General features: G+C 38.1%; 1 protein-coding gene across 5 annotated transcripts in view; it reads left to right on the plus strand.

Annotated features, from left to right (window-relative positions):
• vti1a (vesicle transport through interaction with t-SNAREs 1A) overlaps positions 1-22565 on the plus strand; it is a 111177-nt gene that overhangs the window by 33468 nt on the left and 55144 nt on the right. For all 5 annotated transcript variants that reach the window (XM_067487327.1, XM_067487325.1, XM_067487329.1 and 2 more), the window contains one exon: positions 2927-3011. In XM_067487327.1, the coding sequence (XP_067343428.1) occupies positions 2927-3011 (85 nt within the window). The remainder of the gene's footprint in view (positions 1-2926; positions 3012-22565) is intronic.

Below are 22565 nucleotides of genomic sequence, written 5' to 3' on the forward strand. Positions count from 1 at the left end.
CCATTTCTCCCACGTGCCATAGGTTTCCATTTTCTCTCATTGCCGACTATGCCATTGCCACTACCACTTCCATCCCCTACCAAAACCTTTCCCAAAAACACACCATACCTTGCATAACACTCACCATCTCCTCTCATTGCTTTTCTCCTACTAGCAACCCATTTTACCACCCATACACCCACCCATATCATCCATCCTCCCTTTGCCCTTCCTTTAACTATTAAAAAGTATCTCTGCAATTTTAAATGACATCTGTCAGCAGCGTGAAGAAAAGGGAAGCGAGGGAAACGAAGGAGTTCAGAGGGAGTTTTCTCCTCCCTGCTCTTTTCCCATCCCTCTTATTGTCAAACTTTGAAAAGTGTGTCGTTGACTTTTTTTTTTTCTATTCATGTTTTTCATTTCCTCTGAGTGATTAGCTGGTACACATTTTGACAGCTCAACCAAATCTGGAGATTTCACTTCTTCCCTTGTCCCCTTCGCTCATATGATGGGCATAAACCCTTTTCAGAGAGGCGGTTGTCATTCATTGCGTTGTTTTTGACTGTCAAATGTGTTACATCTGATCAGCTTCTTAACATAGCATATAAGAAAGGCCATCAAAACCAACAACAGTAAATATTTAACACTTATGCTTATGCTGTTTATGATCCTCCCCTCTGAAGGCATAACGTATGTCACTAGAGCAGACAGTATTGGTTTGTATAAGTTGTTTTAACTTTTTACATGTTAGATACGTGGTTGCAACATTGCACTCACCAAATAGACCAAAATTTTAATTATTTGATTTAGCTTTTTCTGCTTCTAGTGTATATACACCAATCAGGCATAACATTATGACCACAAATGTAATCCAATACAGTGGCTATGCCTTGAGTTCTACTTTTACAAGGTTAGGATTTCTCAGTTTTTAGGTTGAAACTGTCAGAAAGTTGAGAATTCTACTATGTGGTATAATTGAGGTTAATATGAGTGGAGTTGTACTAAACGGCATTATAAGAGTAGGTGGTTCTAATGTTTTGGCCACCCAATTTAAAATTACTATTCACTCGCTTTAAATCATCCTACAATTCGGGACAGAGCAGCGTGTTGCACGCAAAAGCTCTCATACATAATATGGACTTTATCCTTGTAGCCTCTTAGTACAAAGTCTAGATAATGTCGGAAGTGTCTCACTCAGACTTTTGATTTCTCTGGACAAAATCACGAGAATGTCATAATCCCAGTGCATGTGTGAAAGGGGCTAATGTTTGCGTATGGGTTGCTGTTTTACTTATATATTCCAGACATACATGTCCACTATAGAGCCAGTTTTGTGTATAGCAAACAGCAATTAAGACAATTAAGTAAGAAAGATTTGCGTGGCATAAACATGTCAATACACTCAATGATTAAACATAGAAAAAAACAAGAAGGGCAAGGTGGGTTTATTTTTAGTCATCTTAATCGCTAGCCGCTCCTCTACCTTCTACATGTTTTTTTTTCTTTTCCTTCTTTATCTTCTTTTCCTTTCCTATTTGATCCCATGTCCTGACCTTACGATTGTCAGCCAGTCGTCTTGTTTAACTCGTACCTTCCCACGTGTTGCTGAGATTTAGAAGGTGTGCAAGTTGGGTCATCTTAGATGTTTGTGGTACATACAGTAAAGCATACTCACTGGTTATTTACTATTAGAATTATTATATGAAGCTTAGTTTATTATTTATTATTCTTAGAAATCATGGCTGAAGTCAAAATAAAAAAACTAAACATAATTCTGTTGCTGCTGTGAGCAATTACAGGTCATGAGTGACTCTACCGTCCTTTTGAAGAAAATCAAAGTATATATTAGACCATCATGTCATTTTTTGATTAACTGTAATGTAGCATTTTTATTTGGTCATGTATTTGGCATTCAGATTTAACTGGCTGACTCAGCATGTTATAAAAGCTAAAACAACTGCAGTGCTTTGGTAAACTAATGGGTAAAGCACATGCAAAGGTCCCCAGTTTGAACCCAGCTGTGGATATTCTCTCATCTGTCTGCTGCTTCTTCCCCGTCTATCAAATTAAGGATAAAATGCCAAAGATAATCTTAAGATAATGATATCTGATACTGTAGCATGTACTGTGTTTTTTGCCACACCATAGTGCACTAATAGGACATGTGAACCATAGTGATACATTTCTACTTTTGAGTCTCAAGATTTAATTCAAGGCCATCAGTCAACACAAAAAATGAGCAAATTGCTAACTGAAAAATTTATGAAACACAACTCTTCTTGACATATGCTCTCTGAACTCCATGCTTTTAATGGACAGTCTTGTCAACTGTTGATCGCTTTGAGTAAACCACGGGAGGATGATGCAACTTGTATACCAGGATTTACTGTTTTAGCCTGTTGATATGAATAAACAACAGAAAAAAAAAATAAGTTGGTAAAGGATTTGATTATGATTATGATAATAATTATCATTAAACTGCATTGAATGGTTTGATCCCCAATTCCTGGCCAGATGTTCCTGGACAAGGTACATAATCCTGAAGTCGTAGCACTTTGAATGGCAGCTGTCCTCGAGAAAATCTGCTCATGGGTTAGAAGTATATAGAAAAAAGAGAAAAAGAAAGAAAAGAGAAGTGGAAAGCTTCAAATAAAATTTTGATTTGTTATACCAATTTAACTTTCAGGTTGTACTGTATAGTTCATGTTTTCATGTCTAAGATGTGGCAGCAACACCCTCTATGTGGTTAGTTTCAACATGCATATGCTTGATTTTGTTATATAACAAATTATGAAAGTTATGTCCAACCTGGCTGTATTATGTTGTCACTTTGGATGTGGTCTGTGTGTTTAGGTGACAGTGTTGTTGCTCTTTCTTGAAATAGGTCCCAGCCCTCCCAATCAATTTCTTGTGTTTGTTTTTTCAAAATTTTTTCTATGTGTTGCAGAGAGCGCATCTTTTGGACAACACAGAGAAGCTGGAAAGGTCATCTCGGAGACTGGAAGCTGGCTACCAGATAGCAGTAGAAACTGGTAGGTTTTCTGTTATGGATTGGGTTGGGAAGGAGTGGGGTGGTGTTGGACAGGGGTTCAAGATAGTGGTGAGCATGATTGAGCGACAGCAAATTGTCTTGCTCATATGCGAGGTGGGTGGATATGTGTGTTTGGGGTTGGGAGTGGGGGACGAAGAAAACCTCTTTCCTTGACGCCTGATGACATTTTCGGGAGCACATCAAAGACAAGCTCGGGAGGGAGAAAGAGAGATGTACATGCGACAGATTGGGCGCCGCTTCTCCTTGCTCTGCTCCCGAAGAAAATTCATGCACTGCTATGTCTGTGTGTGTGTGTTGTGCATGTGTGCTAGGTCTGTGGAGGGGCTTTTTTTGCACAAACAGACAGGGGGTCTATGAAAATAAACAACGTCAGCGTTCCTCCTGAAGTTCTTAATTTAGGAGTGCAGGTGGAAGAAATAAAAAACATAGTATCACTTTCTAAATTAATCACCCAAAAACACACCACCTTTTTTTCCCTCATTATCAAGGATGTTTTTAATCTTAAAATTGGAATAAAAACTCATTGGGATCTTAAATAGATTTAAACAGTTGGCATATTTTTTTCTTCCTGTCTTCCTTCCTGACAGTCGCCACGTTATTGAGGCTCAGTGTATTCCTCAGAGATGTATCAAAGCTCATTCTTTCTGTGGCTTCCGTTGTAGTTTTGAGAAACTTTGTCAATTTACACTATAATCGCAGGGTAGCTGGCGTGTAAGACATCGACAGATTTAATAATTCAAGTCAAGGAAGCAGACCACTAGCTTTTGATGTTCTCAGTAACTTGCATTCACAAATTCAATCTGCATTCTCTGCTTAAAAATGTTGATTCACATGTCTTAGACGATCCTGCTGCTGTAGGTTTGGGAGACTATGTCAAATACTGCGACAGCTGACAGACGTTAAATTCTACCTAGTTGTACCTTTCATTAGAGTGGCTAGTTTTCATTTTAGAGTCACATCTCGGTTGGTGTCATAGAACTGGTCCACTGCCTAATAGTGTTCTTGGGCCTGGCAGTTACTGCTGCTGCTGTAGTCTGCCACATACCCCTTGACCCTATGTCAATGCTGTTCGTCTCATCCATGTGGTTAGCTGTGAACAATGCCCATCTATTCCGCCTTGGTCTCATGCACTTGGCTTGGTCCACACCAGCTGTGGGGTATGTTTGTGGTTTGGTGGGGAAGCCTCGCCCCATGTCTTTAATCCGTGACCCCTTCCTTTACTCTGGTGTCGATACCAACCCTCCGCTCAGATGCACAACCTGAAATGGCAGTGTCTCTGGGTCAAACAGGGAATACATTTGCACAAAAACACAGATACACCAGGAATATTCATTCCCCCAACAGACTAATTACTATATATACACCAAGCTCGCAAATTTAACTAACACACTGGGTACAGTTCAGGTAGGTAGGTAACTATAATAACCACCTGGGTTTACAAGGTTTTTCAGGGATTACCATCTGATCCCAAAATCAGTTCGGTTTCGCTTGTGGTCCCACTATGTTTCATCACAGCACTTCAGACATCTTTGTGAAATATGGCACTATTTAGATCATAGGCCTGCTATCGTTCTTTGAGGATTTGAGTAAAACACTAAAAGCTGGGATTTGTTTTAACAAACATTAAATTGTTTACTTTTATAGCCCAACAAAAGCCCCATTTATTGTTGTTCCTTCTCCTTCAAATACAAAATAATTTAATAAAAATACAAGAAGTGCACCATGCTTTATTCATGCACATTATGAAAATGACATTGGCAGTTGTTGAGAAATAAGCTTTGAGTTTTCAAACAGAGGTGTGGCATCCATAGACGTTAAACAAGAATAATTATAGCGTTTAGGGTTTCTCCAATCAAACACTCTCTAGTAATACTGTAAATACTTTTCTTGCCACAAACCTTAACTCTTCTCAAACATCTAAGCTGTGGTTTTTACGAAAAGCTGCTTAGTGTCATTATATTGCAGTAATTCAAAGATGCATTCTCCATCTACAATGACACAGTAGCCCCTAAGAACTATAATTGACCAATGGGGGAAGTGTAACTAAAAGACATTTTATTTCAAAGAGGTAGATCGTGAACAAAGAAATGGCGTAGAAACTCAGCTTTGCCCCCTTTTCTCTTCAGTGTCGACAAAATATCTCTTAATGACCAGGAACAAAAAAGCCAGTATGCTTCTAGGTCAGATTTACAGGAAAAAAGAGAACTCCTAGTTCTGAGAAAAGATGAATCTTCACACAGTACCATTTTATCAGATTTTAGCATTTTTCTCTACCATTCTCAGTATCTCCAGTGTATTTAGTGAAAACAAAGGCTTGCCAAAAGCAGTGAGAGCCCTCAGAGAGATACAGAGGAGCCTCTTTGGACATGCAGCGCTATTTACCACACGCACCCTCAAGAACCAGGGTCCTCTGTTTGTCTTATAAATAAAGTATAAAACTTCATTAGTGAAGAGCACTGACTTAAAAGCCCAGGCATAGCAACAAGCAGACATGAGGGCTAGCCCAGTTAAAGAGGGCCCTAAATAAAGAGGGAGGGCATGCAGTTAGCCAATTTAAACACATTTGAGTCAGGGGTATTTGAAATACCCAAATGTGGAGGCTTGACTGATGGTAAATCAAAGACATGCCAGAATATAGTCTTTCTCACCACAGTTGAGATTTTAAATGATTTATTATTGCTTGTTCAGAAATAGATGGCATGTCAGATAAGACATCAAAGTTGCAATGATTAGCTATTCCACCTTTTTTAATTATTATTTATTGAAGGGGAGAAAGTTGACATACTGATCGACAGTTCACTCAAGCCATGGCTAAAAAATGTTCCATCTCCAGCCTGATTTTTTAATTTAGGTAATTAAAATTCACTGTTGTTTAATGACATGATGATGAAGCTGTTTTTATTTGAATTAGCTTTGTGGTGTTTTTAGCTTAACTTATGTAAATGTGCTGTTTTGTTAGTACAATAATAGTAATTGTAAACATAATTGTAAACTTGAAAGTTAGGCCCATTGTAGTCCCATGACTTTTATATCGGCTCAAAACAACAGTAGTACAGACTTGTTTGCAGCGTCCTGATTAGGTTTAATTTCTAATGTAATAAAAAAAATTTAATTAATTTCAACACAAAATGTAAAGATGGTTATTTTTTACAAAAATGATCACCAGTTGAGTCAGAGCCATTATTTAAAAATTGTACAACTCAGTGAATTAACTGGCAAATGTAGAGTGAATTTACTTTGAAAATTCATCCCCCTTTGTAGCTGTTCAGTTGACACAAATAACTTAGCAATGGCAGCAAAATGAACCACTGAAACAAAGAAAGAGGCAGACAAAGCATTGCTACTCTGCATTTTAAAGGTAGCCAGCAAGAGACTGAGAACACTTCTTAGGCAAGTGTTCTTGGTGTTTAGGGGCCTGTAATCAATCCTGCAAAATGAAAACAGCTCATTAGGGATTGATTTCAGCCGGGTTTAGATAAGCAGAGAGGGTCGGGAACTGGCCCCTAGGGGCCCCAGCCCTGCCCAAAGTTCATACCATGCCAGGTAGAGAGCAGCACCGCAGGCCATCAACTTTATTAGGATGGAGATAAGCTGATTAGACCTTGTCAATCAAAGGTGCCAGTGACTCAATCATGAACCAGGGGAGTTTTCTTTCTTTCTGTCTCTCCACTTTATTCTCCCACTCTCACAATATCGCTCTCTTTTTGTGATAAATCATTGAAGCGACCAACAAAGTGGCAGCCATTGCTGGGCTAAGCTAAGCAGCCCTACATTTGTCACTAAGGCAGACGCACGAGAACCCTGTGATGATGTGAGGTCTATATTAAAGAGTACATCAATTTGTTTTAGAGCAGTTTGATTTACAACTGCAGTGGTATTAAGGGGGGGGGGTGCGAATGTGTCGGCATCATCGAACATGATTCTAGTGGCGGAGAAAGGGGTGCTGGGACAGCAAGAAATAAATACATAAATAGATGAGTGACGTAAAACAACTAAATATGCTTTCGTAAACATAAAAAAAATCTTCATGGGTCCCTTTTGAAGCAGAGTGTGGCTTTGAGTCTTGCTGAGAGTCCATCGGCGCTGGAGTGGCCCAGTAACACAGCACACGTTTGTCCCGACTCTGTATCTCTCCCTCTTCATATTCGTCTTTTTCTGTGTTTTCAATCCCACTCGCTTTATGTCTCCCCTTCCATCTAAAGATCAGACTCAGTGATTCTTTTGGTGCTGGGCCACCAAAGTGGTCCCCGCTCCTTAAATCCATAAGCAAACACTTAACAAATGACATTATCAATTACATTTATGAAGCAAAGATGAAATGTTTAGCGCAGAGGCTATTATTAAATTATAAAAGTTTTTATTTCCGTTTTTACTTTTTATAATTTTATTACACAAAAATGTATTTATTTGTTATTTATTTTTATGTTATTAAAACATTTAAACAAATATTAATGTTTTTTTATTCTAGAATTAAAACATCTCAGTTGAAGTATAAATTTGTCTGTATTACATAATTAAATTTGATTCTTTTTTAAATCAAAATAATGTTTATATTTCTCAGAATATTTTAACATAAATTTATATGTTCAATGTATATACATTATCTTGTATGTACAAGATTTGATACTTCGTATTAAGGATTTTTTTTCCCGTCACTGCATGATTCGTATAGATTTACAGTATACATGCAATCTAAATTCTTTTCTTATTAATGAATCTTTTCTCACTTCCTTTTTTGAGGTTTACTCTCTCTGCTCTACAATGCAGTTTGAATATTTTAAGGAATCTCTTTTGCATGTTTCTGTTTAAAAGGACAGTTTGCTACAGTGGATTTCCTTGAGGTATAGCATAATAAATAGCTTTTTTGTAGGCTGATACAATTGGCATGTTGTATTGTGTTCAAAAAGAATATGAGGCTATTTGATAATTGTTTGATTAATGGAGTCTAGAGCATGGACTTAAATATTTCACAGCACGAGTTTTCAACTGAGCAGAAAGGTTTTAAAGGAAAAGTATTTTAAAAGAAAATAATTATTAAAAACTCTCCCAAAATGTAGCTTGAAACCGTATTTCCCAAATATATATGCTTCAACGCATAACATCTTGCTCTCAGAAAACCTAGCCGTGGGTGAGCTGTTTATCGGTAAACCCCTGGTGGATGAAAGGCGTAGCAATAATGATTTTTTTCTCTCCTAATCGGACCTTGTCAGCAAGGCGTCTTATCGTGGAGAGGAAAATGACACCGATCCTATCGAAGAGCCTGGAGTCCGAGTCGGCGGTGTGTGTCCCCCCCAATCATGGCCGGCCGCGGCCCAGCCATATCTAGCGCCGCCACAAACAGCGAGCGACGCTTTTTTCATGTGGACTTCAAAAACGTTGCGAGTCATTAAAATTGCACCCGCGTTCGGCAGCGGGGATCAGCCGCTCTGGAGCGAAAATGGGATGTGGGAAGAGGAGACTCGCTAAATGTGTTAATTCCATCCTCACATGTTTACGGCTTAATTTTAATCTGTTTGAGGGAGGAGGAGGGGTGGAGGGACGATTGGAAAGGGGGGGCGGGAGGGGCAATGAGAAAGCCTCGCACTGCAATAAATCGCCATTATCTTTGACACCCTAGGACTCAGCTGTTCCAGGGATTTAGGGGTCCACTGGCAACAGTGTATATCGTAGGGCATGAAAACACTGCTTACGCTTGAACTGCGGTAGCTAAGGTGCAGTCCCCAGTTTCAGGCTTCACAGACAAAAGGCCCTACGTGCACAATAGCCAGCTAGCATACGGACTCTCAATGGAAGACCTGAACCAACAGACTTGAGTATGTGTTTGTGTGTGTGCCTGTTTCCCTGTGTGTGCCTGGGCACGTCTGTGTTTCCCTGTATATTGATGGGGGTTTATTGCAAACATACAGATATTAGTTAAGTTAAGTGGGGCTAAGATTGCGCTGACTGACCCTTTTCCGCAAGTTTAAATGAACCTAACACCAGAAATAAGTCGATCAAAATTTCTTGACCGGAGACCAACCCTTCAGTTGAGTCCACAGCAACTACGTACCTCCTTGTGTTTCTGTATTAGAACTACACAAAGTCTTAGTATTAATAAAATTATGAAAAAAATCTAAATATTAGACCTTTAGTCAGTTATTAGCTTCAACGAGGCTATCGACATAATGAGACTCTTGGAAGTAATGATCTGACAAGAGCTTATTGGAGCTTTCCTGCTTAGTAAAACATGACATAACATTGCTGAGTAAAATCAGCATTGTCAAAGAAATTCTAAACTTTGTAAGACTTATTCAAATTTGCTCAATTACTAAATGCATCAATACACATTCAAATGTTCACGATGCAACTCCTGCACTTTAACCCTTCAACCCAACTTTCAAAAAATTTAATCAACACAGCTTTGCATCAGTTGTATCCCGTTAGTATGACAGCAACATTAATTTAAATATATTATTTTCTAAAATACTCAGAAAACAATAATAGCATAGTTAACTGAACATGTGACACAAATATTTCTTTGTCAACTATGGTAAATGTGGCATGTTTTTGTTTTTCACCACTCGACTAGACTATAGACATCATCTCTTTAAAGCTAAATTTGTAATTTTGTAATTTAACAACTATGTCAGTTAGTAGTTACCTTCAATTAAATAATTTAGGCACTGTCTGTAAATTGGTCTACATTCTTGTTTAAACCTCATCCAAATCATTTATTGATCAAATTTAATCAATATCACAATACCCTCCAATTTTGAGATAGTTGTATGGCACTATATCTTAAAAAACACTTTGGTCCCAACCTTAAATCTGATTTTCTTTCTATTTTTAGCTTACAATAACTGAAAGATACCCCCTGTCTTCTTGCATGCAGACATTAAAAATAGTAGCATTGACCTCTGGCTGACACGGGGAAAGCTGAGGAAGGGAGGGGGAGTTGGAGAAAAAGGAAGCAGTAGAAAGAGTGAGAGAGAGGAGAGAGCTAAGACAACAATTGTGAAGAGCTGCATAGGGTTAAAGAAAAACTTCCTTCTCCCTAAAGGAAATGGGAGACAAAAGCAAGGACTCCCTCCCCTCCATGGGCACTTTAAAGCGCCACTACATCAGAGGTGCTAAAATATTAAAAACGGAAAGGGAGAACCCCCCCAAAAAAATTAAATGGCGAAAAAAAGGAATGGCAGTGCAAGAGAACTGTGCCACCTTGTCACCTGAGGACAATTTTAAAAATATTAATTGGGTGATGAGAGTGACACACAACTTGATGACAATAGGATGATAAAAGGATCAATGTCAGTTAAAACCCTAAAAAAAAGGTGGAGAGACATTGATCATGGATAGGTTTCTATACAGTAACAAGAAATAGTAACAATATTTAGAGCAGACAGCAAAATGTTTAATGAATTTTCACTTGCATATCAGTTTAAAAAAATAAAAAACATCCCATAGCTTTTATTTGACCAGTAACCTCCCTTATATGTTCTTGTTGACAGTATAGTAAAGTGACAACCTTTGTTATTTAAAACAGTCTAAAAGCCAGGCTACTACAAAGCACTTTAGCAATGACAACTGAGTCAAACTACCATTAGCATTGTATACTCACAGTGAGTCTTTTGTCAAGCTGGCAGACACAAATGAGCAATGTTTTGATGCTGATTCAACAGCATTTTTTGAAGGGAATGTTTAAAGGGAAAGTAGTCCTATAACTGCTTTACACCTTTTTGTTTTTCTTACGCAAAATGGAAATTTTGTTAAAATAGAATCTGCAGATTTCAATCACACGTCATGTGTCACCTCTTTTTTTCTAAATATAATTTAGGTTTGACTAATTGATCCTATAAACACAACTGTATTTGCTAAATTTAATGAATTACTATTTTGTCTTTCAAATTAAAAACAGATTTATCCCAAATAGAAATTTTTGAGAAAGGGAAATGAAGATACTAATTTAAAATTCATCAGTGACATATATGTTATTCAGTTGGCCCTTTTTTCGATGAGGAATATTAACTTTATATCATCTAATGACATAAGTGAACTCTAGTTTTCAAGGATTGAATCTGTTGGGGGAGAACACTTTGTCAGATTTGGCATTATTTAGCCGATACATAAAGACAAAATTGCTAATAGTAGCTTCCTCCCCAGTTGACTGCTGATGCCATTTTAATATATATAGTGTGCCATCATTCACTTAACCATACAGCTACGTAAAAGCCACTGTAAACTTGGAAAAACAATTGGGGCAGAATAAGCCCCCAAATTGCTTTAATAGTAAATTAAAAAACTCAATATGTCGAAAATTTAAATTAATAGTAGCAATTTCTACCTAAATACTGAATTTTCTAAAAAAAAAATAAAAAAAATAATGATAATAATAAAGAAAAAAACACTCTAACTTTTCTGTTGGTGGTTACTTTTATTTGTATATGTATCTATTTATAAATTGTTTTATTCAAAACCTAATTTAAGTCCTATGTGTGCCAGTGTTGATCAATGAGTAACCTCCTTTCGGAAAGAGTATGGGCACTCACTTTATGTTCATATTTTGTCTTTGTTCTCCTAACAGTATTTGAGGCGAGGACTGAAGAGTAATAAATCATAACTTGTGATAAAATAATTAAGTGTTAATACTATTAATGAGATGTTCCTGGATTAAGTATTTCATATTTTTTGTAATACTTGGGCACTTAGTTTGTTAAACTGTTGTTTTCAAAAGACAAATCACTCCTATATCATGCAATTTCCAGTTTGGAGCAATCTATAGCATTTAATTTTTTAAAATTGTTTTTAATAAGTTCTTATTAAATTATATAAAAAGCTTGCCAAAGTAGAGACTACATCTACAGTTGTGTAAGGAAACAACCCAATAACAGCAGCTTTTAGCTGAAGATCATGTAGCTGTTGTTTTGTTGGCAGTCATTTAGTGAATGCAGTGTGACACTACTCATAGCGTCACACAGATGCTTTCCAGTTGCACAGATAAAGACCCTGTAGCCTCATTTCTGCAAACTGCTATGTGGCACCTTTGTTTTCCAATAAGCAGGACTCATGCACTTAGATTTAAATGATGGTCTAAATCTAAAAAAGTACAACTGCTTTAGATCCCTGCAATAGTAAATACTGGCTAAAACCTTGAGAGAAATATTTGATTATGTGTTATAAAGCCATATAGGGTTTAATGCAGTCATTAGCTCTTTATTAATGTGCATCTTCTGTAGACATTCCCCAAGCCTCCCACCCTACAAAACACACAATTATACTGTACAAACACAGTGAAGCACATTACCCATCTCCGTCTGTCCTTGCTCCTGTTTTCCTCAATGGTAGCCCTAAGGAGCACTCCCCCCATTCCCTGTCAAAGGAGCTTCCTCCTGTCCCGTGCCCATCAGACAGGGTGCCCGCCCGTTTAAGACACCCAGGGAACATGAAACAGAGCTGGGCCCAGATGTCAGCTGGTTGCCCCATCTGCCAGTCAGTGGGACGGTAAAGCGTTTGTCCTGGGGGGTAACCTTAGGAGTCCTCTTCGTGCTGCTCAAGCGTGTATGTGTATGTGCACATGTGCAAGTTGCTTTTCGACGAGAGACTCCGCATCACAGTTCTGAGCAAAGCTAGGCACAAACAATGTGCTGATATTGTCCTTTTAATTCATGTGTGACTTGTGTGCACATATAAGATTGTGACATTTTGACCAAAATTTTAATTTGGATTTACAATTGTAAGATCTGGGCAAAATTAATTACTGTGTTTTGACAACATTTGTGAATGGCAGACATTTCAAGGGAATATCTCAAAGTATTGTCCTCTACTGGATTGAAGTTAATTGGTCTCATTTCAGATCTGCTGACTTCTTATGTAAACCACAGTTGGTGGAGCTCTTGTCAGAATTTTAAATTGCCTGGAAGTTGTCTCTATCCTTTCCCTGTTCCCCTGTTAAATAACATAACCTTGACAGTACAAACAGTTTGACTCTCATATAAATGAACCAAGGTACTGACTGGATGGAGGCTGGCCGGCTGGTTGAATCATAGCACAATTTTTCTTGTGCATTCTATCATTTGGTAGATAGGCCGCGCCCTTGAGCTGCTTTAGGAGGGAGGCGCCGCTTGTTCTCACTCTGTAAGTAGGTGCTGAAAGGCGGCCTCTGTGCCTCCACGTAATCCTTTGGACGGGTCTGTTTGAGCACAAGAGTTCCTAAAAAGAGAATGCATACAGACAGCATGAACTTATTTATTTACCACTGAGTTATGCTTTTGTAGTTGTGCCTGTCAAGGATATCACCACGTTAATATGTGTGCTTTTTGTATGTGTGTTTCTGCTTGTGTGTATCTTTTTTTTAATATGTGCATATAACACGTGCTTTGCACCTCAGTTGTTTTAAGCTCAGATAAAATGCGATTTATAACAGCAAAGTCACACCTTTCCTGTGCTGTAATAATTTTTTTAGTCAACTTTGACTATTGACTGCCACGAAGAAAGCTTCTCTTAAGTGGTCTACATAGTCCTCATTCTCACATCAGTCGGTCTCACCACATGATGAATGTAGTGATAGTCCTGAAGGGCTGATGTATGCAGAGCTCTGCACCGGCAAGTCCTCCCTGAACATATCTATGATCTTGGGTTACTCAATCATCAATCAAGGCCAACTGCAGCGTACTGTACTGTCGCCCATCTTTTCAAGCTCAGTTGTGAAGGACTGGCTAAGATGGCCTAAGGGACACTTTTCTTGGTCTGGTCCATCTCAGGTTTGATGTGAATATGTGCGTAGATGTGACTGCCCACAAAACCGAGTTGACAAGTTAATGTTGACTTTTTGAATGTTTGGTGATGGCTGCCTGATAGTAGGGATGCACTTATTAGTATTATTTCTTAGAATTTTGTAGTATTTGGTAAACATTTTCCTGCTATCATTCCGGGCATTTTTAACTTTAAAATGTATAATGCAGGTAAGTAAATTAGACAGGAAAATGAAAATAAAACTCACAATTTCATAAAGTATACATTTTTGTTATTTTTAATATAAAATCTAATTATTTAAAATTAATGAATTATTTTTTGTTCCGTTGTGAATCATTTAAATACATATTTATTTGAGGTAAAATATGATAAATGTGTAGCCCATACTTATTACCTCATTCAAATATTTTAAATAATTCTGTCATTATTATAAGAAAAGGCAGATGTCTACTTTGAGAAATTAACATACAAAATCTTTTGCTAAACATCCATTGATCATACATCCTTGCGAAATTTACCCCATTCAGAATGAAGCTCACCTGAAGAATGCAAAGCATAAATTTCAGACAGTATGGGCAGAGGGAGCAGACAAAGAAGGCAGCACAAGAAGACAGTGGCAGAGAATCAAAAAGAAATATACAGCACATTCACTTTCTCCACAAAGCTTCTCTGAATTCATTATATTATCCGGAATGGACATTCAGTACCATACGATATTGCAGTGATAGAGTTGCATGCCAATTTTCCTGTGTGCTTGAAGTGAGGTATTGTGCTATTTTAATGAGCTGTTTAGACTAGTGGCCGGTTGCATTTGGGCTGTAACAACCAGCTCAATGAATAATTGTTATTGCCTCTTAAAGGCCAGATGTATGGAATTCATGCAAATTTCGAGTGAAGGGAAAATGTGTGCCTGAGTGTGTGAGGGTGTCTTGGAATAATTGTATTCCAGATGTCCTCCTTTTATGTGAAACACACACACACACACACACACACACACACACACACACACACACACACACACTAAAAGGACAGAACAGATGATGGTGATGATGATTAAGATCTTAAGCATATGGAGATACTGTGTTGTTTGTGTATGTGTGTGTGTGTGTGTGTGACTGTGACTTTTTTTCTTTTTTAACATTTCTGCTCCCTCAGTCTTCTGTGACAGGTTCACCCATCTCTCCTGGGGAGGCCTTCACTCCCAATTTAGACGCAAGCGTCGTCAAGTGACAGCAATGGCTCCGGCACCCTACCTTTGCGATATGACTACAGTTAACTTAACAAGTCTCGATATGTGAGCTCCGTCTTTGATGTAATTGATTTGAGTGGTTTGAACATCTTTCTTGCTGAGAAGTTGAAATTTTTGGTAAATCTGTCAAGATGATCATCAAAAGGATGCAGGTCATTTCTGTTACATTTATAAACCTTAAAAAAAACATTGTATTTTACCTTATTTCACATATTCTGCACTGCATTGTTTGTGCTTGATTGTCCATCACGCACAGAGCCTTCTTTGCTTCTATACAGTATATCAGCTACAAAGGCAGTAACTACATTTACTCAAGCATTGCACTCAGTTTTAGTACTTCACAAGAACATTTCAAGCTTGCTATTTTACTTATTATTATTATTATTATTATTCACAACAATCCAGAGGGCAGTATTGTACTTTGTACTTTATTCTAAATGATTTGACAGCTTTAAATACTTGTTACTTTGCAAGTGGGGATTAAATAATAATTAGCCACCTGTCAGTACACATAATGTTTAAAGTTTAGAACACTTTTACCAGTTGTTTTGTTTTTGTTCCACACCAAGTCTCTATAGTAACAAATAATATTTCTCATTTGCTTAAATTGTTTTTTTTTTTTTTTTTCACCTTTAAATCTGAAATAGAATTACACATTAATGCAATAGCTTAATGGTCAGTATTGTTTAAAATATATTTTGAACTTTCATTTCATTTTAGAAAATGTACTTATTCTTGAGTATTAAGCAGATATGAATTGAGTAAGGACCTTCTCGTAGTGGAATGTTATTAGTATTTGCACTTTTATTTTAGTATCGACTTAGTACCGTACTTCTGTCACCTCTGGTTAACTACAATATATCTTTCAGAAAACTCAAACTAGCACAACCACATAGTCATCGGGATGGGTATGTGTGGTTTCACTGTAGTCAGGTTTCTAAATAGGAGTGAAGCAGCAGCACAGTATCACAGTCCATCTGCCCATACCTGCGTGTTGCACAGTGATCGTAAATGTCAACAGCAGAACAGAAATCAAAGACCCCTCTGATACTTGTTAGCAACAAGTTAACACTGTTAGGAAGGTGGCTCTTTTACAAGTAAGTCTTGGATTTCAAAATGTTGAACATCTACATTGGCGCTTTAGTGTAAATGTTGACATTTTTGTTGATGTTTTTGTTTATGAGATTCAAGTACAGTGCACCTATTGTTGCTTCTTGTTTTTGATGTTTTTTACTGCCTCTGCAACACCTTAAGCTTGGATGTTACATCTGTTTCGTGAAATAGAGAGCTTTACTGCAGTACATGAGTACATCAGTGCAGTATACACTGATACAAAGATGGCAATTAAACGAATTAAAATAGTAAATAGTTTGCATAACAGTGCATAAATGTTCAACAATAAATAAATAAGTAGCATAGGTTAATTGGGTGGATTTAATGAAAGTTGTACTTGGATTTTCAAGCTTTAGCAGGAACAGACATTGTTTACTAGTTAACTGTGCTCATGTAGCCTGTTAAAAGTGTTCAGGTTTCAGTGAAGTGCAAGTGTATGAGGGTCTTTGAGTGTGTACATATCATCGCATGTGACGGTGTGCGTTTGTGTGGGGTGAAGTTGCGATGAAGGACAAGGGCACGCGTCTTGAGCCACCTGGATTTATTTGGGCCAAACAAGAGGGGCTCATGTCTGCTGGGCCCCTCTTCTGTCTGCAGTGGGGCCTCAGTGCCATGAACAGAAGGTGCCTCCTCTCAACTCACACCTGAGCTCCTCCCAACCTGGGACCAATCTCTCTCTCTCGCTCTCTCTCTTTCTCTCTCTCGCTCTCTCTCTCTCTCTCTCTCTGGTGCTCTTTCCATCCATACAGCCTCTTCTCTGTCTTTCTTTCCCTACCCTCTGTATCCTCTCACTACTTCTCTCCCAGGCCATGGCCTGGCCTACTTTTACCTCTCACACTCTGGACCCTTTGATGTTGACTATGTTGGCCCTTTCCACAGATCATGTGTACATTTGTAAATGGCCCTTTTGCTCAATCCTCAGTCTGTTTATGAATATATATTTCACAAACAGGATACCTAGTTAATGGTCTACAAAGAGAAGCATTCTCTGTCATGTTTTAGCTGTGCTTATCAGAGTAAATAATGCTGGAGTTTGCATTGAAAACCACTCTTCCATTTGCTCGATTCTCTCCTTTCTTTTTCACACACTGCTTGGTTTGTTTCCCTTTTCGCTTGTTTTCGCACTGTTTTTTCCTGCCTATCTCTGAACACAGTTCCTGGAAAAAAAAGATTTATTCAAGGAGGAAATGTGTGTTAGCATCTTTTTCATTTAGTGTTGAAGTGACAGGGTGTGAAACTGGGTAGGCGTGTGCATCTCAGAAGTCAAAAGCACAAACGCTAACAAGACACCAAGTAGGCTGCTTTATTTTTGAAGGTAAAATCAACTCAAACACAACAGGATTCATATTTTTCTGGTCAGTTTAGCATTCATTCAGAGAAAATTGTCATGTGATTTAAATGTGTTGTTGGAGATTCCACAGAATGTTTGAATGTACAGTAAGAGTGCTTGTAGTTTTATGGAACCATTATACAGTACATAGCTTAAGTTTGCATAGTAGTCATCTGAACTTTGATCCAAAATTGTAAATTGACAAAAATACAAATATTATTGACTTGATTTTTAAGATCAATATATTACTTTGGAGTGCTTTTCTTTCGGGGTGTGTTTATTTCTAATATATGCTAAATATTTTATATTGATTAACATATCAAAATAATTCTTTAATTGGGTGGTATGGTTCCTTCAAGTATTCACCCATTTTCAATACGCAAACCTGTGGCAGGGAGGCATAATAACTTATGAATACTGGGCATTATGATTGTGGTTGCAGTTACTACAGTCTTAGAATGCATTTAGCATCAAGTCCTCAAGTTAGAAACATGTCTTGCATAACTGCAAAGCTTATTGAATAGAGTTTGCACCGTTTTTTTTATTTTTCTGTTTGTTTTTTGTTTTTTCTTTCAACACATATTCAGTGATTTTACCTCAACTTTCTTATAATCAGTTTTGTTAATGGCGTTTTTGTGTATATATGTGTGCTTGATTTCATTTCTAATGCATATTTCTCATATATTTGCTGAACAATGTCCAGAGAATTAGGTTTGAACATTGTCTGAAGTTGCCCTTTCACACATGCAGTAGCAGACAACATGAAATTTCCCTTGTCAGGTGCATTTTCAGACAATAATTAGTCAAGGGGCTGCACACGTGCAGAAGGGAAGACATGATGCAAAACATATGCTGCAGAAATCATTTTGTTTTTAGCACATTAAAACATAAACAACAAAATCTCTTGCTGTTCCTTGAATTTGACTGACAAATTTGGGGCCAACCCTTACAGACAGCAGTTCCGGAATCTTATCATTTCTTGAGTTAGACATTTTGTTGCATGAATAATAAATGTCATCAACACGGCAACTTGCTCCCTGTGAATTCTCTAGACCGTGACCTGCTATATTCACACACATTAGAAGGACTCTGTGCTAGAGACCTGGCAGGGTAAAATCAGTTAAATGTCAGCTTCGACTGTCATTTGTCTCCTCACATGCAGCTCCTCTTAGTAATGGCTAAATCATTTTAGGATTGCAGTGCATGTCCTAAAACCACTTGAGGGACTGAAGTGGTCATCCCAGTTATATGGTTTCAAAGTGTGTACAGAAGTCTCAACTTAACATTTAGGTGCATAATTTACATATTTGCTGATCACAATGGGGCAAATTTTTCTCCATGTTTTTCAGTAACAGAGCCCATTATTCATTAAACGCCAGAGGTTTTTCACATTTCATGTTTCAACATTGGTTTGTCTGTATTTTCATAATTTATCAGTTGTATTTATAACAGAATCTGGACTAAGAAGGCCAGCTGGCATTGAACTTTCATTCTTGTCATCCTTTATTTTAACCACTTTGCCTTGTGGGAAAAGGTCAGTACACACACAATTGTAGGCACTACATGGAAAAAGGCTGCAGTGTGCGTTATGCGTTAATCACTGTCCCTGTTGTCAGCTTGTCTGGACAAAGGCATAGACAAACCTCTTGTTGTCGGTTTAAAAACTGGCTTGGAGTCATTAGTGGTCTACACCTAATGATCCAAACTGTTCTTAACAGGCGAAACAAGATGTTGCCCAACATTGTAACTAGTGGCATGGGAACCCTGGCAATTAATGGTACGTTGGGGATGGCTCAGATTTGGTTGGTATTAAAGGAAAGTTTCCCCCTCACACTGCAGCACTTTGGAAAATGAGACATTGGTTTCCCGGATTCTTACAGTCATCAAGACCTGGATCCAACTGTTCAATTGTATTAGATTTTTATTTAGATTATCATTCAGTTACTATCCACCTACTAGTTTAATTTAACTTTTACTGAATATCAGCATTGACAGTTGATAAAGATAGCGGAAAAACCCTCTCACTGTGTGTTCTTAACATGGCCAACACAGCGCAGGTGTATGTGTGTGTTGAAGAGACTGTTTTGTCTCTGTCAGAGTAATAGTGTGTTTTTTAAGATTTCTGAGATTGTAATTAGTGGATTGCTTTGAGCCAAGCCAGCCCAGGGTGATGGGAGGTACTACAGGGAGTGAAGGGAGCAACAACATAAGGGGGGCTAGGGAATAAAAGAGCCGCCCATTTTATAGTCCTGATGGAGGTTATATTTTCTGTGACAACTGGACCAGAGTAATCAAAATGTGTTAATAATCCCTTCAAAGGGCCTGGCGGCACATCAGTGAGAAGCTTCAGCGAACGCCAATCCCCAGCTAGACCCTGGTTCTGGCTGCCCCACCCTCATCAGCCCTCTCTCTCTACTTGTCCAGCTCTGTTTTCATGTCTTTTGCACTTGATCGTATCCCTCATTTTCAACAAATGTTGCTATTGACCGTGTCTTGACAAACCTGCATCAAAGTTACACAAATAGCCAAGCTAAAGTGTTGCGAACCAATTTTGTTAAGTTGCAGTTGCTGCAGTGAAGCCCCAGGCCTGGAAGGGGGTCTTTTGTGTTTTAGAGGGTTCTTTCGCATCCCACTGCTTGCGTCTGGCCTCATGAGGTGATTTTAGGTTTAGAACATATAGGTTCCAATAAATTTTATTTTTTGTGTGAGGATTAACACAAAGGTCAAAGTTCATAATTATGGCCAGATGGGATCTTTAGTGCTAAATATCCATATTTTCCGCCCCTAAAAGGAGGTTGAGCTGTCAGGATCAATGGACACAATCAATGGGCATAGTGGTGAAGGTAATGCTGGCAAAAAAAAGTTTGATTGCATGCATATTGATCAGAGTGAGGCTAAGAAGCTGTAAGGCTATTGATCTGATTTTGGATTTACACTGTTGTAGCTCATTTTCTTTTGTTCATTTTCTCCACATATTTTGGATGATGTATGGTTCATATGCATACAACACACAGTGCGCCGACCCGCTCTCCGTCTGTTTGCTCCACTCTGCTGCAAATGGTGCAAAACCTATGGTAAAATATTTTATGTTGGCAAAACACTTCAGAAGTGGAAGAAAACGTTCAGAAGTATATAGCTCTGCACTACTGCCAGCAAGCTTCTGTAAGTGTGACTTACTATATACTGTGTACTATAATATGTAATGAAAAATGTTGCATAACTATAACTATATGTTTTGATAATGTATACATTCATTTAATTGCATGTATCCTCAGGAATAACAAATGCTTTTGGAGTTTCTTAGATACTGTTATACTTATGATACGTATTTTATATTTTATACTTTTATAGAACAACTGTTGCACATTAACTTGCATTAGTTTTCTCATATTTTTGGATAAGTGGGTACCAACCACTGGCTACATTGATGTTTAAGCCTCTTAAAGCCTTTAGGACAAACCGAGCCAGTGACTCAGTTGTAGTCTTAACAATTACAAATGTGTGACTCACCTAACAGAATCTAATAGTTATTTTAGCTATACACTCTTAGCCTGCAACAAGTAACTTTAGGTAAGTGTTGATAGAACCTCAAGACCAGAATACCATTAATCATTCACACACAATCTCTGATATATAAACACATTTGTTATTAATGATATTAATATGATTGTCTTTTTTTATTTGATGTTAACTTTTCTTTAAATTAAGTCTTTGCCAATTAGAGAAACTCTGACTCATTTAGTAGTCTAGTCTGAAGCTATGTGTCAGGATCAGTTTGAGGCTTTTAAAAATGCATGGGGTCCAGGTGAGGTGACCAAGCCCCAGTGTGACTTGGGAGAAGTTTTGCATGGTGTCTCCGGAGAGGCTCTGTCCACTGTAGGGCAGGAGGAGGGACTATGCTTAAATAATAGAGCCAGCTCATCAAAGGCTGTAGCATTCTGCTGACTTACACAGCATATATCATGAAACATTGTGTCTTTTTCTGGTCAGTGCTCTGTATATTTATACGTTTACAACCTTGCATTTGTGTGTGGAACACATGCTGTATATATGTATTTAGTGTGTATACAAATATTCAGAATAGGGCCCTCACTAGGTGGTGTGGCTCCCTGGGAAGGCTAGCGTAGCTCCAAGCATTAGAGGACTCATTGACTTTCTAATGATTAGTGGTCAGGCCCCCAGCCCATGTTAGTACCAGGGGTTTGGCCTAGCCGTTGCTGCTAGCCCTTGGCCACTGCCGTGCACCACTATTGACTAACCCCAAGCCCCCTCTCTCTTTGGCCTGCTGGCAATGTGTCAAAACCCATTAGTACAGAGTTCCGCAACTATAGAGAGAGATCATTTTAGCTTCATCTTTCTTGTTCTCCTCTTACTTCTCCATAGCCATCTCCTCTCACTCTCCCTCTCATTCGTTCGTTCTTCGTCTCATCCTCCTCCTCCACTCTGCTAAAAAAAAGAGAGAATAATGGAAAAAAAGGAGTAACCTTTGACAAGAGTTGTTCCAGTTGTGGTATGTATGGCTGCGTATTGATCTGCATTGGCTTTAGGAAGTATAGAGAAGAGAGTCAGCTAGTTTCGGCAGCTTTCAAGTCCCACACATTTTTTTCTGGGGAAAGACATGGAAGTTTCAAATGCATATTGACCTCCCATGGTCCTGTAAGCTATGGAGATTTGTTTTGAGAAAGGGGTGGGGTGTTGTAACATGTATATGTGTGAGAAATAAGTTCAGGAATCTATGATCCCTTATTTAATCTTCTAACATGTTAATTTCCTGTTGTCGTGTTTCTGTGTGTTTGTGTGTGTGTTTAAGACAAAGAGAGATGTTTTTTTTTTTTATAATCTATTGTCTTTTTGTTGCTGACCTGTTGACATACTTGGTTGCATCTTTTAAGTTATTGACAGACACAGACAGTTTACCCAGATAACCATTTTAGAGAGTCAAACTTTATTTTTAAAAAGCTACACCATGGTTTGAATAAGAATAAATACACAAACACACACACACACATATGCAAACACACACATTTCAGAGAAACAACATCCTTCTAACCCAGCACTTCTTTTTTTCTGATAAGCTCAATTTCCCAGGAGGAAAGTGTCTGTCAAAGACTTTG

The sequence above is a fragment of the Channa argus genome, chromosome 20 (genome assembly GCF_033026475.1).
Source record: "Channa argus isolate prfri chromosome 20, Channa argus male v1.0, whole genome shotgun sequence".
Taxonomy (NCBI): Eukaryota; Metazoa; Chordata; class Actinopteri; order Anabantiformes; family Channidae; genus Channa; species Channa argus.